The sequence below is a fragment of the Watersipora subatra genome, chromosome 2, assembly GCF_963576615.1.
Source record: "Watersipora subatra chromosome 2, tzWatSuba1.1, whole genome shotgun sequence".
Lineage (NCBI taxonomy): Eukaryota > Metazoa > Bryozoa > Gymnolaemata > Cheilostomatida > Watersiporidae > Watersipora > Watersipora subatra.
Window position 1 is genome coordinate 69,523,616 of NC_088709.1, and position 14,027 is coordinate 69,537,642.

General features: G+C 33.4%; 1 protein-coding gene across 1 annotated transcript; it reads right to left on the reverse strand.

Moving 5' to 3' along the window:
* Positions 1-4,577: 4,577 nt before the first annotated feature.
* Positions 4,578-12,196, reverse strand: LOC137388644 (uncharacterized). The gene is made up of 3 exons (XM_068075115.1): positions 12,013-12,196; positions 5,779-5,989; positions 4,578-5,043 (listed from the first exon to the last, which is right to left on the reverse strand). The coding sequence occupies exons 1-3, from the start codon at positions 12,173-12,175 to the stop codon at positions 4,746-4,748; spliced, it is 672 nt and encodes a 223-aa protein (XP_067931216.1). The 5' UTR covers positions 12,176-12,196; the 3' UTR covers positions 4,578-4,745.
* Positions 12,197-14,027: the final 1,831 nt, after the last annotated feature.

Consider the following 14,027-nt stretch of genomic DNA (forward strand, 5'->3'; position numbering starts at 1 on the left):
ATTGCAATCATGTTCTACAAAACCAGTGAGATTGACGATAAAGAGGTGAAACGTTGTCCATTCAAACTAATAATACTGAAGATATGGTATGGCCAACAAATTAAAAACGTGAAGTCAAGTTTTTCCTTTTTTACATGGCCATAGGAGTGAGTTTGGAAAGATCTTGGAACATATTAGGCAATTTACATGTATTTTACTGTTCTTAAAGCGTAAATCTCCTAAAACGTAAACGTTGCTGTATATTTTTCTGTTGATTTAATGTTCACATTGAAAACATTGACTAGCCCTCCAGCTTTTTTGTGACCTCTACCTATGCGCCCCATCATTGTTTGTACTGTTAAGGCTGCACTTAGATTCATGTGTTAAAGTGAAGTGACAATAAAATACATATTCCAATTTATTATTCAAAAATATATCAAGTTTCTTACACATAATTTAACCTTTGATATAGATAAAGATTGCTTCTCCAACATACAACTGTTTTGACACATGAATAGATTAACTTTGTATGTCGAGGTTTGACTGTAATTACTGTTTGTAGACTAAGATAATCAAACTCTTGCCAAAGGGCAAATGTGTTTAGAGAATGTTAAAAATTCTTAAGCAAGATACTTTCATAAATTCATTCTCTAATAATGCAGTAAATACATGTACATTGAAGGCTGCATATTGTAAAAACTGCATATACATATAAGTATGGTTGGTCTGTGTGCATCAAATACTCAAGGCTATGCCGAGCAACCTCGATAGATGTGTCTTTCTTGAAAAAACAATTCATCCCATGCACAATATCTGTAAAAATATCAATAATTACATAACAGATTTTGTAAGAAAATTAGTTTCGAACAAAGTTAATACAACTCTTACGTAAAAAACCTGCAGCTACATGTATGTATTTATCCCTAATTGCTACACACATATTATGTTAATGATAAGCGTTTGCTGATAGGCTCCTAAGAGAATACAACAGCGTTGATCTCCTCATTTATTAAATAATAGCTTTTGGGCACTCAACAATTTGGAGCTCAAAAAATGAGGCTCAAGATTGTTGTGACAAGAATCAAGTTTTTTTAATTACAATCTTCGTGAATTCCTAACAAAGATAAATATCGTTATAACTTGAAATAATTTAAAGAAGACGAGATGAATATGCAAATTAAATATTCCAACTAATGAGACTCTGAAACAGGTTTCCTTGAAATAAGGAAACAGTTTTCATCACAGTCTCATGTTGGTCTATTCAACAGTTAATGCTTTTAGGCATTTCGTCTTGCGCTTTTGTCTAAGTTCATTAAAAATAAACCTGCACAAAATTTAGTAGATTTTTTTTAAAGTTTCGGTATTTTTCTATCATTCACAACTGTTTTTGATGTTAGAGGACTAGAGGTGGTCTGACTGCCAGTATGTTTCAAGATTAAAGTGGGCAAAAGCATTTTGATCATGACCAAGTTTTGTTGAATTCAATTTTAAAACATCCTGGCCATCAGATCACCTCAAACATCAAAAACAACTGCAAATTATAGAAAAATACTGATACTTTCTGATGAAACCTACTCAAACCTGGGCAAGTACATTGTCAAGACCACTCTGCAGTATTTGTATTTTCAACGAGGCAATACTGCAAACCTCAGCATTCATGAGAAAAAACGGTCAGCTCAACTTTGTGTTGAACCTGGAAATGTCACAGAAAGTTCATAGCTATAATTAGGAGAAAGTTTTTGTATTATTTATTCATTAGAACTGAGAAGCTATTTGGGGTAAATTGTAAATTTATTCTACTAAGAAAGTATGCTTGTCAACAACACAGGGTTTGGCTTGTTTGTTTACTCTGGATATATAACTTGGCATGAAAACAATAGACCCACAACTATGGCATGCTAGTGGTTACGCCTTATCATCATCATAACATCTAGTAAGAGTGCATTTTATGGCAAAGAGTAATAATATGCATATCCAGGGTTTGCACTCAGCTACGACTCAGCATAAAATTGGTAATAAATATTTGGATTTCAGTTAAGAACAATGATGTATTGCATCACCATGACTCAGTAGTACCACCAATGTGATCAAATGTTGGGCAAGTTGTTCCGAATCAATCTTGGCACGACTTGCTGGCAAAGTTTAAATTAGTTACAAATGATTTATAAAGTGTGTCCGGCCTGTTTTCAGTGTCTTGTATAGGCGCTTCTGTTACATAAAAACTTCCATTTTTTATTACAGTAGACGCTACTATAACATAAATAATCTGTTTTGGGAATGTTTACATTGTGAGAATTTTATCTTACAGAACAGTAACATACATGTAAATTGCCTTATCTATTCTAAGATCTTTCCAAACTCACTCCTTCAGAAAAGGAAAAACTAGACTTAACTTCATGATAAGTTAATTTAAGTGTACATGTTTGATATCAATTTAAATTGACTTTTTCATATTTTTATTGACAGCAAGGTCTATTCTGCAATCAGAAAATAATAAAAAATTTTAAATGTATAAAATAAAGTAATATACAAATATATGTACCATTGCTAGAATAAGAGAGGCATCTGTCTGTTCGTCCATTTATTCATTGCCAGGATTAGAGGCTTGGATGGAAAATAGCTTTAAAAAAGACACCAACTCGTGACATTCAGCCTGGGTAGGCTGGCATTAACACTTGCACCAATCACCAGCCTTTAGGTATTAATATTTTGTGAATAATTGGTGCAGCTAATTTTTTTGCACTTCATCGGCACACCTGATGGTCTCTCACGGCGCCCTAGACTGCCAGAGTACTAGTATATATAATAGAGATAACTTTTAAATCGTTTTCTCTCTCAGATGTGGCAAAAGAAAAATTATATTTTCTAAGGCTAGGGGATTCTCGTTATTCATACTGAATTTGAGAACTTGCACTGAGACTACGCTGTAGGTTATACGGGAACTTGCACTAACACTACGCTGTAGGTTATACGAGAACTTGCACTGAGACTACGCTGTAGGTTATACGAGAACTTGCACTGAGACTACGCTGTAGGTTATACGGGAACTTGCACTGAGACTACGCTGTAGGTTATACGGGAACTTGCACTGAGACTACGCTGTAGGTTATACGGGAACTTGCACTGAGACTACGCTGTAGGTTATACGGGAACTTGCACTGAGACTACGCTGTAGGTTATACGGGAACTTGCACTGAGACTACGCTGTAGGTTATACGGGAACTTGCACTGAGACTACGCTGTAGGTTATACGGGAACTTGCACTGAGACTACGCTGTAGGTTATACGGGAACTTGCACTGAGACTACGCTGTAGGTTATACGGGAACTTGCACTGAGACTACGCTGTAGGTTATACGGGAACTTGCACTGAGACTACGCTGTAGGTTATACGAGAACTTGCACTGAGACTACGCTGTAGGTTATACGGGAACTTGCACTGAGACTACGCTGTAGGTTATACGGGAACTTGCACTGAGACTACGCTGTAGGTTATACGAGAACTTGCACTGAGACTACGCTGTAGGTTATACGAGAACTTGCACTGAGACTACGCTGTAGGTTATACGGGAACTTGCACTGAGACTACGCTGTAGGTTATACGGGAACTTGCACTGAGACTACGCTGTAGGTTATACGAGAACTTGCACTGAGACTACGCTGTAGGTTATACGGGAACTTGCACTGAGACTACGCTGTAGGTTATACGGGAACTTGCACTGAGACTACGCTGTAGGTTATACGGGAACTTGCACTGAGACTACGCTGTAGGTTATACGGGAACTTGCACTGACACTACGCTGTAGGTTATACGGAATTTCTCAAATAATGCTAAACAAAAAACTTCACATAAATTCTTTACTTTATGTGAAAATTATCAAAGGTTTATGTTAGGGGAGCATCTACCATACTTGTTTGTTCAGCTGGGAAATACTATACAGCCTAACAACGAGCAAGGAACCAGAACTTATAGTTGTTATGATGAGGTATACCACAATAATTATTACTGAGTGTTGTTTATAGTTTCAGATATAACACTTTCTACCTGCTTGTATAGCTGACTGTAGACAGAATCTGGAAACAAGTTTTACTCAAATCTGAAACCAAACTCGGTTTACAGTAGAAAAAAAACTATCCGCGTTCAGTTGAATTTTTTACAGCTTGCACAGGCCCATATCCCATGTACTTAAATACTGTAGCGCAGTAGCCTTGCCATCAAGGAACAGCGCGAAGTTATTTTACTATACCATGTTACTTTGCTATATCATGTTATATTACTATATCGTGTTATCTTGCTATATCGTGTTATTTTGCTGTCATTTTACTATACCATGTTACTTTGCTATATCACCTTATTTTATTATACTGCGTTACTTTGCTATATCATATTATTTTAATATACCATATTATTTTAATATATCATGTTATTTTGTGAATAATTGCTTAGCTATCCTTTGGATAGAAAATGGTAAAAGACGACAATCAAATGCATAACATCAAAACATATGTTCATGCACTTGCATGAGCTTGCAAGAATGTTTCTTAGCTTTATTACTCAGACAAATTTTTTCCTGGATTAACATGAGTAATTTTTTTTTATCATTTTGACCTATTTAGGTTACAGAGATAGCATTCGATTTGTTAGTGAAATAATAGAATTTTTTATTAGAAAACATCTAATATAAATCAAAGTTGTCATTCAAATATTTTCAAGAAGCAGACAACTCATAAAATAAATATACATTGATTGTAATTACTTTTACATGCTTAGCCTTTTTGGGCTAGCTTAACATCGACCAATGGAGAAATTGACTCGGCTGTTTGAAAAGGACCTCTTCCAGTGTGTCGAGTAAAATCTTTACCCTCACATGCTTGCAGAGCACCTGTCACCTTATGACGATCAGAATCTTTACCCTCTGAAGTTACTGTTACCGAGTGTCGTAGAGAATCTGTAGTATCTGTTACTTGTGATGCTTTATTGGACTGCGTGTCCACAGATGGACAAAAAAAAGTCCATCGCTTATCTTGGGATTTGATTTCGATGTCTAAATGATCTAGAAGCAACCTACAAAAATTGAACATGAAGGAAAGGAATTTTAACTATCTGATGCCCTTTCTGGACCACATTAGAAGAATATGTGTGTTTCCTGCGAAATCAGGATGTCCAACCAAACATACAAGATAAAAGTGATTCAAATCCACAGTTAAGGCTGATTAAATAGTATAAATGAATAGAGTGATAACAGTGAAAGAGACTTCACTGACTATTGCAGATGACTATGTATGATGACATCAGCACTTGCTGCATATCATTGGAAAACTGAAATACTAATACGGAGAGTACAAGGTGTTACCTACAATAAAATTGAATGGCTTTTACATCAAGAATGCTTGTTGGAAATTATACTATGATAACTATGAATATATTATAGTAATCATAACATAATATATTATGGTAACTATAATATATTTATAGTTATCAAAAATATAGTAATATTTATGATTACTATATTCATAAAGCATATAGTAATCATAAATATGCATTATGATTACTATACTAAGCATAAAGGCATAGTATAGTAATCCTACACAATAACTTAAATTCAACAAATTCCTTTCAGGATTGTTCTTTTGTGTCCGTAATTGTATTAAATCGTGTTAAATGATCTTTGACGGTTGTAGACAGGTATTTTTACATACGGTAGAAGAAAACTCCTAACTCACAGTTTACCACTAGTAGCTAATCACTGAGTCATGCATATTTATAAAACTCTGTTAGTATCTAATACACAAAACTTACTTGTTTGATTCCCCTCGCTTTCCAAATATATGCAGTTTAGCCTGTGCTTTAGGGCCGCTGATCGGCACGACCATGATGACGGACTCGTCGTCAATACTCGTCTCTTTGATGCGTCGCAGTTTGTACGGTGTACCTATGTAAGCGTGCGCTGGAGTGTAGGATTCTAGGTGCCTTATAGACTCTTTATATATATCAGATTCTCTGTTGACTTCTTGAAACAAGAGTAGACAATGGATGTTAGTAACAGATAGTTACTCAAGGGTCTATCAATTGATAATAAGTTTTATTATTTAATACTCAGATAAAAGGTCAATCTTTAGCTTCGTATGTTAAAACCATCGTATGTTGAAACAAATATATATATAAGAATACACTGCAGTTTGGTTAATTTGTTCAAATCCCAATAGGCTTTTCACCTAAGTATAGGTACTGCAAAAATAACCAAACCTTGACATACAAAGTTATTCCTACACATGCCACTCGTGCATTGGAACAAATACTCATAAGAGACTGTTATGTTTAACCTGTCCCACAGGTCCAAATCTTAAAGGTTGACTTGCAACAAAATTCACATTACAGTTATTTGGTATCAAAAGATTCACCATGTCTTACTCTGTTGTGTTGTAGGTGCAAAATATGTGGGAATGTGAATACAAGCTCTTAAAAGCTCAAAAACGAACAGTTAATCACCGCCATCACAGAAACACCTTAGTTTAGATTCTTAGGTGCAAAATATGTGGAAATGTGATTACAAGCTCTTATAAGCTAAAAACGAACAGTTAATCGCAGCCATCTTGAAAATGTCATAGATAGGAATCCCTTTCCAAAACGGCTCAAATGGGACGTAGTTAAACACGATGGCGTCTGTTTACACTTTCATACAAACTTATTCGTCGAAATATTTTCACAAGTATACTTACATGTAGTTTAGAATCTCTTTATTTCGACGACGTACTCAAACATTGTGGTTGTTTTGACACGTGATTTTATTACGTGAATTGAAAGCCCAATAAAGGGCTCAATATAAAACGTCTTGTAGCATTAGTTTAAGACAAACAGTTCAGGTTGTATCGGAAAGCCCGTATCAAATATAGATGCTAGCTACTTTACAGTTTCGTCTCAGCCTGGTTTAATCATTTAGTTGTAATCTGATCATGTGACCCATACTTCCTGCCAAATAGCGCGAACAATTTCTGCAGCATTTTTCAACTGTCACAGGTGACCAACAGACTCATCATGTTTATCATAGATTAATATGCACTCCTTCGAGCTAAGGTTGAAAAATTAAACAAATTTTTACAGTAGGTTTTGAGATATCAGGGCTCAAAGTGGTAGCATTACAATGATGATGAAATAGACATGGTTTTATTGATTGCGTGAAGTATATTTGTGAAAATATTTCGACGAATGAGGTTGCATGAATGTGTAAACAGACGCCATCGTGTTTAACTACGTCCCATTTGAGCCGTTTTAGAAAGGGATTCCTATCTATGACATTTTCAAGATGGCTGCGATTAACTGTTCATTTTTAACTTATAAGAGCTTGTAATCACATTTCCACATATTTTGCACCTACAATACAGAGCAGAGTAAGACATGGTGAATCTTTTGATACCAAATAACTGTAATGTAAATTTTGTTGCAAGTCAACCTTTAATGCTAACCATTTCAACAGGTATATGTACAAGGCATCATATAAAACTACATAAAAAGTAAATTGTACATTAAATAACTATCAATAAAAAAGGGTTTCATAGGTATTTTATAGTATTTGATTATAGAGAGAAAACAACTGACATATAGACTCATTAGTGTATAAGTTCAGAGGTGAAATGGCCATAAATATACTCAGAGTAGCTTAATCTGCCTCTAACCGCATAACATCTAAATTACCTTAAATGATATGTTTTATATTACTTTTGTACATTTGTTTTGATGTTCTTCTGCATCAAAACAGCAATATCTTAACCCCACAGTATCCCGTGTGACATATATGTGACAACAGTTTTGTAGAGCTGTACTACCATAAATATGCATATGAGTAAAAAACAGTTGCTTAAGCCAGAAAGTAATCTTTTAGTTACATAATGACACCAGAATTGATTGGTTTACAACAAGTCATATGACCTGAGGCTACTGTTAATTAGTTTTCTTTAAATTTGAAGTACATATAACTCGATAAGCACACCAGAACTATCAAACTTGATAATAAGTACAGTAGTGTAATAATGTTTTAGTGTAAAGTGTATAATGTTATACACTTATAATGTTATATATAATGTGTATAATACACTATAATGTTATATATAATGTGTATAATACACTATAATGTTATATATAATGTGTATAATACACTATAATGTTATATACAATGTGTATAATACACTATAATGTTATATATAATGTGTATAATACACTATAATGTTATATATAATGTGTATAATACACTATAATGTTATAGTGTATTAATATAAAAATGCAATTCTTGTTTTTATATCATTAGATATTATTGCAAATTGATATGAGTTGAAGTGAAACACTGAATATCTATTTGAATTTTCAGTCTGAGTACTGTGGGGCTAATTAATAACTTTTTGATGGACTATGCTAAAAATTACTTTGAATGTTTGGCCAAGTTTTATGTCATATGTCGAAAAATTTGATAATACAATGCATATATATATATACATTATAATATATTATACATATATTATATATACACCGCATATATATGTAGCTATGAAGAAAACTAAAGGTAAGGCACAAAACCGCATGTAAACAAATCGATCGAGCCATAATGGATAAACGTGTTGTGTTGTTACTTTCCTTAGAGATGCTCAAGATGAGTGTAGACTCAGCCATGAGAAGGTGTTAGCAATGACCGGAGTAACTTTACGGTAAGTGGAAGCTGAGCCAACTTAACTTACAGACATTTTAGAGCATTCATGTTTTATTTTTAACATTCACCAGTCTCATCTCTTTCACTTTCGAACTGCGAGGTTCTGAAAAACCTAAAATAGTGTGGAACATTTGTTCCAACTTGTCTACATTGTTCAGGTGCGCAAATGGAATCTGATAGTCATGTGTGGACCTCTTTTAAATAAACTCTAAGAATAAATATTTCTTATACATTTTTAATCTCTTTTATGGTTCATAAAAACTACTGTAACAATCTATATTAAAGCTGGACTTGGTTGTTTTATCACTAACGTATTTGAGAATGAAAGATTACTAGTAAAGGCACTTTAGGATCTCCTACATACCTACAACTACTTGTAGGTACACAGAAACTAACAACAATAAGTTAAAACAAAATCTTTAACCGAAATACTGTGAAAGTTAGCTACAGCTGTATGCCTAATTTAAAATCAATTATAGACCAGCACAACAACAAATTGTTAGCGAACTTTACGACAGACGAAAGCAGCAGAAAATGCAATTGCCGAAATCAAAATGAATGCCCTTTAAATGGTCAGTGTCTCACAAGTTCTATTATATACCAGGCAACAGTTGACACAGACGGCAGAAGCAGTCAAACATACATCGGATTAACAGAGAGGCAATTTAAGGACACATTCAACAACCACAAAACATCCTTTGGTATTAGTGACAAGAGAAAGACTACCGAATCAAGCAGATATATACCCTAGGACACTTATATTTCGCTAGTATTTAGTTTCGTGAGTAGCTCACAGAGTAAAATTTCGAAGCAACTTAATTTCGCAGCTCTGATGAGTGCGAAAATATAGTGATGTGAAAATAAATGCAGTGGAACAAACATAATTATATTCCTCAGGTTCGGTTCACCGATAAAAAAATTCAATTTGCGACTAGTTTGTAATTGTGAACCGCAGGTAGAATGATGTGGGCAAGGTCGATAATGCAATTTGATCGCTTGCTGCCATTTGTTTCTTGGACTATCAACAGGCCAGTTTTCACTGGGGCGGCGGGCCGGCTGAGCCGCCCTAACTTTTTGGGAATTTTTTACGGTAAGTACGTACAGTCCAACTCGAAAAACTCGCCCTCAGATAAAATGTAACATTTCATCTCAAACACAAGGTCAACTCAAACGGATTTGTTTGGTCAGTTCCAACGCAATAATAAATTCCTTCAGATAACTCGACCTCAACATCCTTTATTCGAAAAGTTATTTGCCCAACGGCCATGGACGCGGTTTTTATCGCTGTAGAATGTCACTTCATTCCAAGCCATAGAGACAAACATCAACTTCTAGTATTTCTTAGGCATCATTATTATCATCATCGGCAAAATATTTTTTGGTAACGACTTTTATAAAGGTTTGCAAAAGATTCAGTTTTATCAATCACCCGCTTGGCCGTGTCCCATCGAAAGCGTAAAAGCCTCCGAATGAACTTAAAATAAAATCCGCAAAATTGATTTTTGTTAAAATGCTCAAAAGGAAAAGATGTTTTTTTTTCTGAGCGTATTAACTGCGGTCATGTTTTGCGTACTTTAATTTAAAAACGTCTCGTCAGTCACATCACTTAAAGCAAAACAAATCTAAAAAAAATTACAAGTTATTGAAGAGGTGTTGATGCTATTGAGGTATTGATGCTGCTTGTGTAGTACTGCGAGTGTCAGTGCATGTGTCTTATTTTCTTTCAACACACGGTGCTCACTGCATTGATTGACGTCCCCAGCAAACGATAACGCTAACTAATGCATGTGCATTGACATCAAATTCCTATCATTATAAATCATTCCTATAATGAGAAAATAATCCTAAATAATTGCAAAATAATAACGTAATAAATTTTGAGTCAAATTATTTTGTCGGTTTATATTTTAACGGTGCTATAGTGGTCGTTAAAAACGTTAAAATAAATGTCATTAAAAAATTCAATTATACAGTATCAATGAACAAAGCTATTTAGTTTCGCTTTTTCGCTCGTTTGTTATGATAGTTTAGTTTCGCACATGAAACTTTCGCGAGAGGATGACACCGCGAAAACGCGAAAGTTAGATGCCGCGAATACATAAGTGTCCTAGGGTATGGCAATTAAAAGACGAGGGAAAGGATTTTAGTATTGATTGGAAAGTGATAACAAGAGCTAAGGCCTGTCAGAATGGTGTTTCTAAGTGCAATCTATGCTTAACTGAGAAGTATTTTATAATTTTCCAACCTCACATGGCTACCCTGAATCAGAGAAGTAATATAGTAACACCCTGTAGACACGTCACCAAATTTTACTTATCTAAGGCTAAGCTCACCAATTAACCAATTTAATAGTTAGGCTTTTATACTTGATTTGACCAAGTATTATGCACAAGCACTTCACAATAGCTTCTGATGATTACTGCATGCAGTATGAAACTTTTAGTCATAAACTGTTGCTAAAAATTGTTCCATCTTTGTATTTATACAAGTAACTCTTCATTTTGGTGTTCTTAGTGTATTCTTGGTTCTGTGTTTGTGTCCCGCAATTTTTTATCTGATGATTGGTGTAAACTTAACATCCTTTTGCATCATGAAACTTTAAGTAATAAACTGTTGCTAAAAATTTTTCCATTTTTGTATTTATATATATATATGTAGTTTATATTATATATGTAGTTTATATTATATATATAGTATATATATTATATATAGTATATATACGTATATGTATATAACATAAACTACTTTATATTATATATAATATAAACTACTTTATATTATATATATACATATATTTATATTATATATATAGTATAGGCCTATATATATTATATATGTATATATATATAATATAAACTACATATATATATATATATATATACAATATTTAAACAAACAAGAAAAGTTGCTATCATAACAAATGATATTACAATACGGCCACTGCAGAGACAAGCGCTACTTTGTGATGTCAATATTTGGTGCAGTCGCTCCACTTGCAGTCCTGTTTTAACAGTTGCTACCCAGTTTGGATACAGAGCTATTAGCAACTAATAAGACCCTCATATTAAAAGCTCAACAAAGTGTATGAACTGAAGTGATGATTTATTAGGTGGCACCCTCACATCCACTTTTATCAGACATATATGTTGACTCCTTTTATCAGACATATATGTTGACTACTTTTATCAGACATATATGTTGACTACTTTTATCAGACATATATGTTGACTACTTCTATCAGACATATGTTTTAACATATATTTTATGTTGACTAGGGCAAAGCTACTATTAAAATTTAATGTTAGAATAAAAAGATAACGTAAAGACATACATACTCTCCGCTCTGTATATGTAGTAGTAGCCCATCGATACACCGGATATGAGGAGTGTCCAGCCTACGTACTTGGGTGTCTGCCACAGGTGTGGATTGTGTCTCAGAGTAGATGATATCACGGAAAGCTGTTGTCGGAAACCATGTGGCTTTTCATTGATCTTCATAGTTTACTGAAAAGGTTGTAGCAATGTACTGTTTCAATAACCTTTGTGCGCATTTGAAACATGTACATATCAAAAAATAAGATCTCGAGGAAGTCTTATAGTCAGGTGTGTTAGCGGCATAGCCAGGCAAAACAGAATAATTATTTTTTGGTATTTAAAATCTCTCCATTTGCACTAAAAGGATTCATCTGCCCTGCTAGCTGAATAAGTTATAAAAACTGTTGTTTTATAGAACACGTGTGCTTATCTCATTTAAAATGCAAATTTTAAACACAACAAAAACTTGACCAAATATTTAATTCAACATACAAAGTAAAGTTTCAACATCCAACATCTGAAGCTTTTCAAAGCATTGCAGTTATGCGATTCAGTAAATATGTAAACAATGTACATGTAAATGTGTACGCAGCTCTCGTAGTTTAAGCCTACAGAGTTACATTAAAATTAGACTGTGCTTCACACATTTAGCTTGATAATCAAAAAGACAAGGGTTAGCCAAGTGAGAAGAAAGTAAAGCCTTCTTTAGGGTTAAAACGAAAATTTACAGACAAATATGAGCAACCATCATTTTATAAAATTTTTAAAAAGCTACGAAACCATCTGGTACTCATCACGAGGGAAGTGCGAGAAAAGCTTGAGACAAGTAAAAATGAAGAAGCTATCTGAAATAATTAAAGATAAAAAATAGAAAAAATTAGATGTAAAAAGAAAGAAGAAATAATTTATTAATTTTTTAATAATATGTTAATTTTTACTTTACATTGTCTAAGCTCTGTATTCTTATCCCCACCTCTACCTAAACTTTCAGTTTCCTGCAACGCCGAAAAAACAACTTTTGTCACCAGCCATTAATGTGACAATAAAAACCTTTTTTGATTGATTATTACTTCATTATTTTAAGCTTTGACATATAAATCACATAGTTTTATTTTGATGATATAAATTATACAATTACCACAAATAATCGTCATTAAATTTTGAACTACAGAACAAGTTAAACAAATATCGCATATCCTAATAATAATTGCTCCAATGCAGCCATTTTAAAACACAGAATAGACTTGAGAAAAAAAACTTTGTATGAAAAAACACGCTTATGCAAGATAGTTACATTTGCTACCTAAAGGTACAGGCCACAGCGTTACAACTACCCTTTCAAGACAGGATATCATTGCTAGATAATTTTGCCTCAAAACTAAACTTCAACAAAATAAAAACTTTCAATTTGTTGATGGGATGTGAAGCAACACTTATGAATGTACAACCAACTAATAATCACTTCTATATATGTATAAACAAATTTTGTGATGTAAAATTTTAGCAAACATTTGTCTCAACATACAAAGTATGTTCTAACATACAATGTCTAGCATTTCCTAAAAATTCACTACTTTGTAAGTGATAGTAGAAAACTGGTAAATATTAAAAACAAAATTATAAAAAAACATAAATCAAGTACTTTAAGCTACATCTGGTGTGAGTTAGAGTAAGTTAAGCGACGCGTATTCCTATCAATAACTCTACGGCTGAATCTAAGCATTGACGGGCTTACACTTCCTTTCACGTGTCTCTAAGATAAAGGAACAATGAAGGCGTTACTAATTATTATTTTACTAATTGAAGATTAGCATGTGATTTATAATTTTACCTTTATTGTTTTATATATTGTTGTGTAGCATATTAATATAAATGTTATATGACCTAACCTAAATTACCTAAATTATATATTATCTTTTTTTGCCACCAAACTAGCTAAACGAGACATACTGTATTATTACAAAAATATTTGCTCATAAAAATAAAATATGTTGACATAAAAAGAAATATTGGATGAGACTAACTTCATATGTCA

Bases quoted from the DNA above. Each gene is read 5' to 3' on its own strand.
- LOC137388644 (XM_068075115.1), bottom strand. From the start codon at position 12,175: ATGAAGATCAATGAAAAGCCACATGGTTTCCGACAACAGCTTTCCGTG. The intron at 5,990-12,012 runs GTATGTATGTCT...TCTTGTTTCAAG, and splicing joins CTACATATACAGAGCGGAGA to AAGTCAACAGAGAATCTGAT. The intron at 5,044-5,778 runs GTAAGTTTTGTG...CAATTTTTGTAG, and splicing joins AAGCGAGGGGAATCAAACAA to GTTGCTTCTAGATCATTTAG.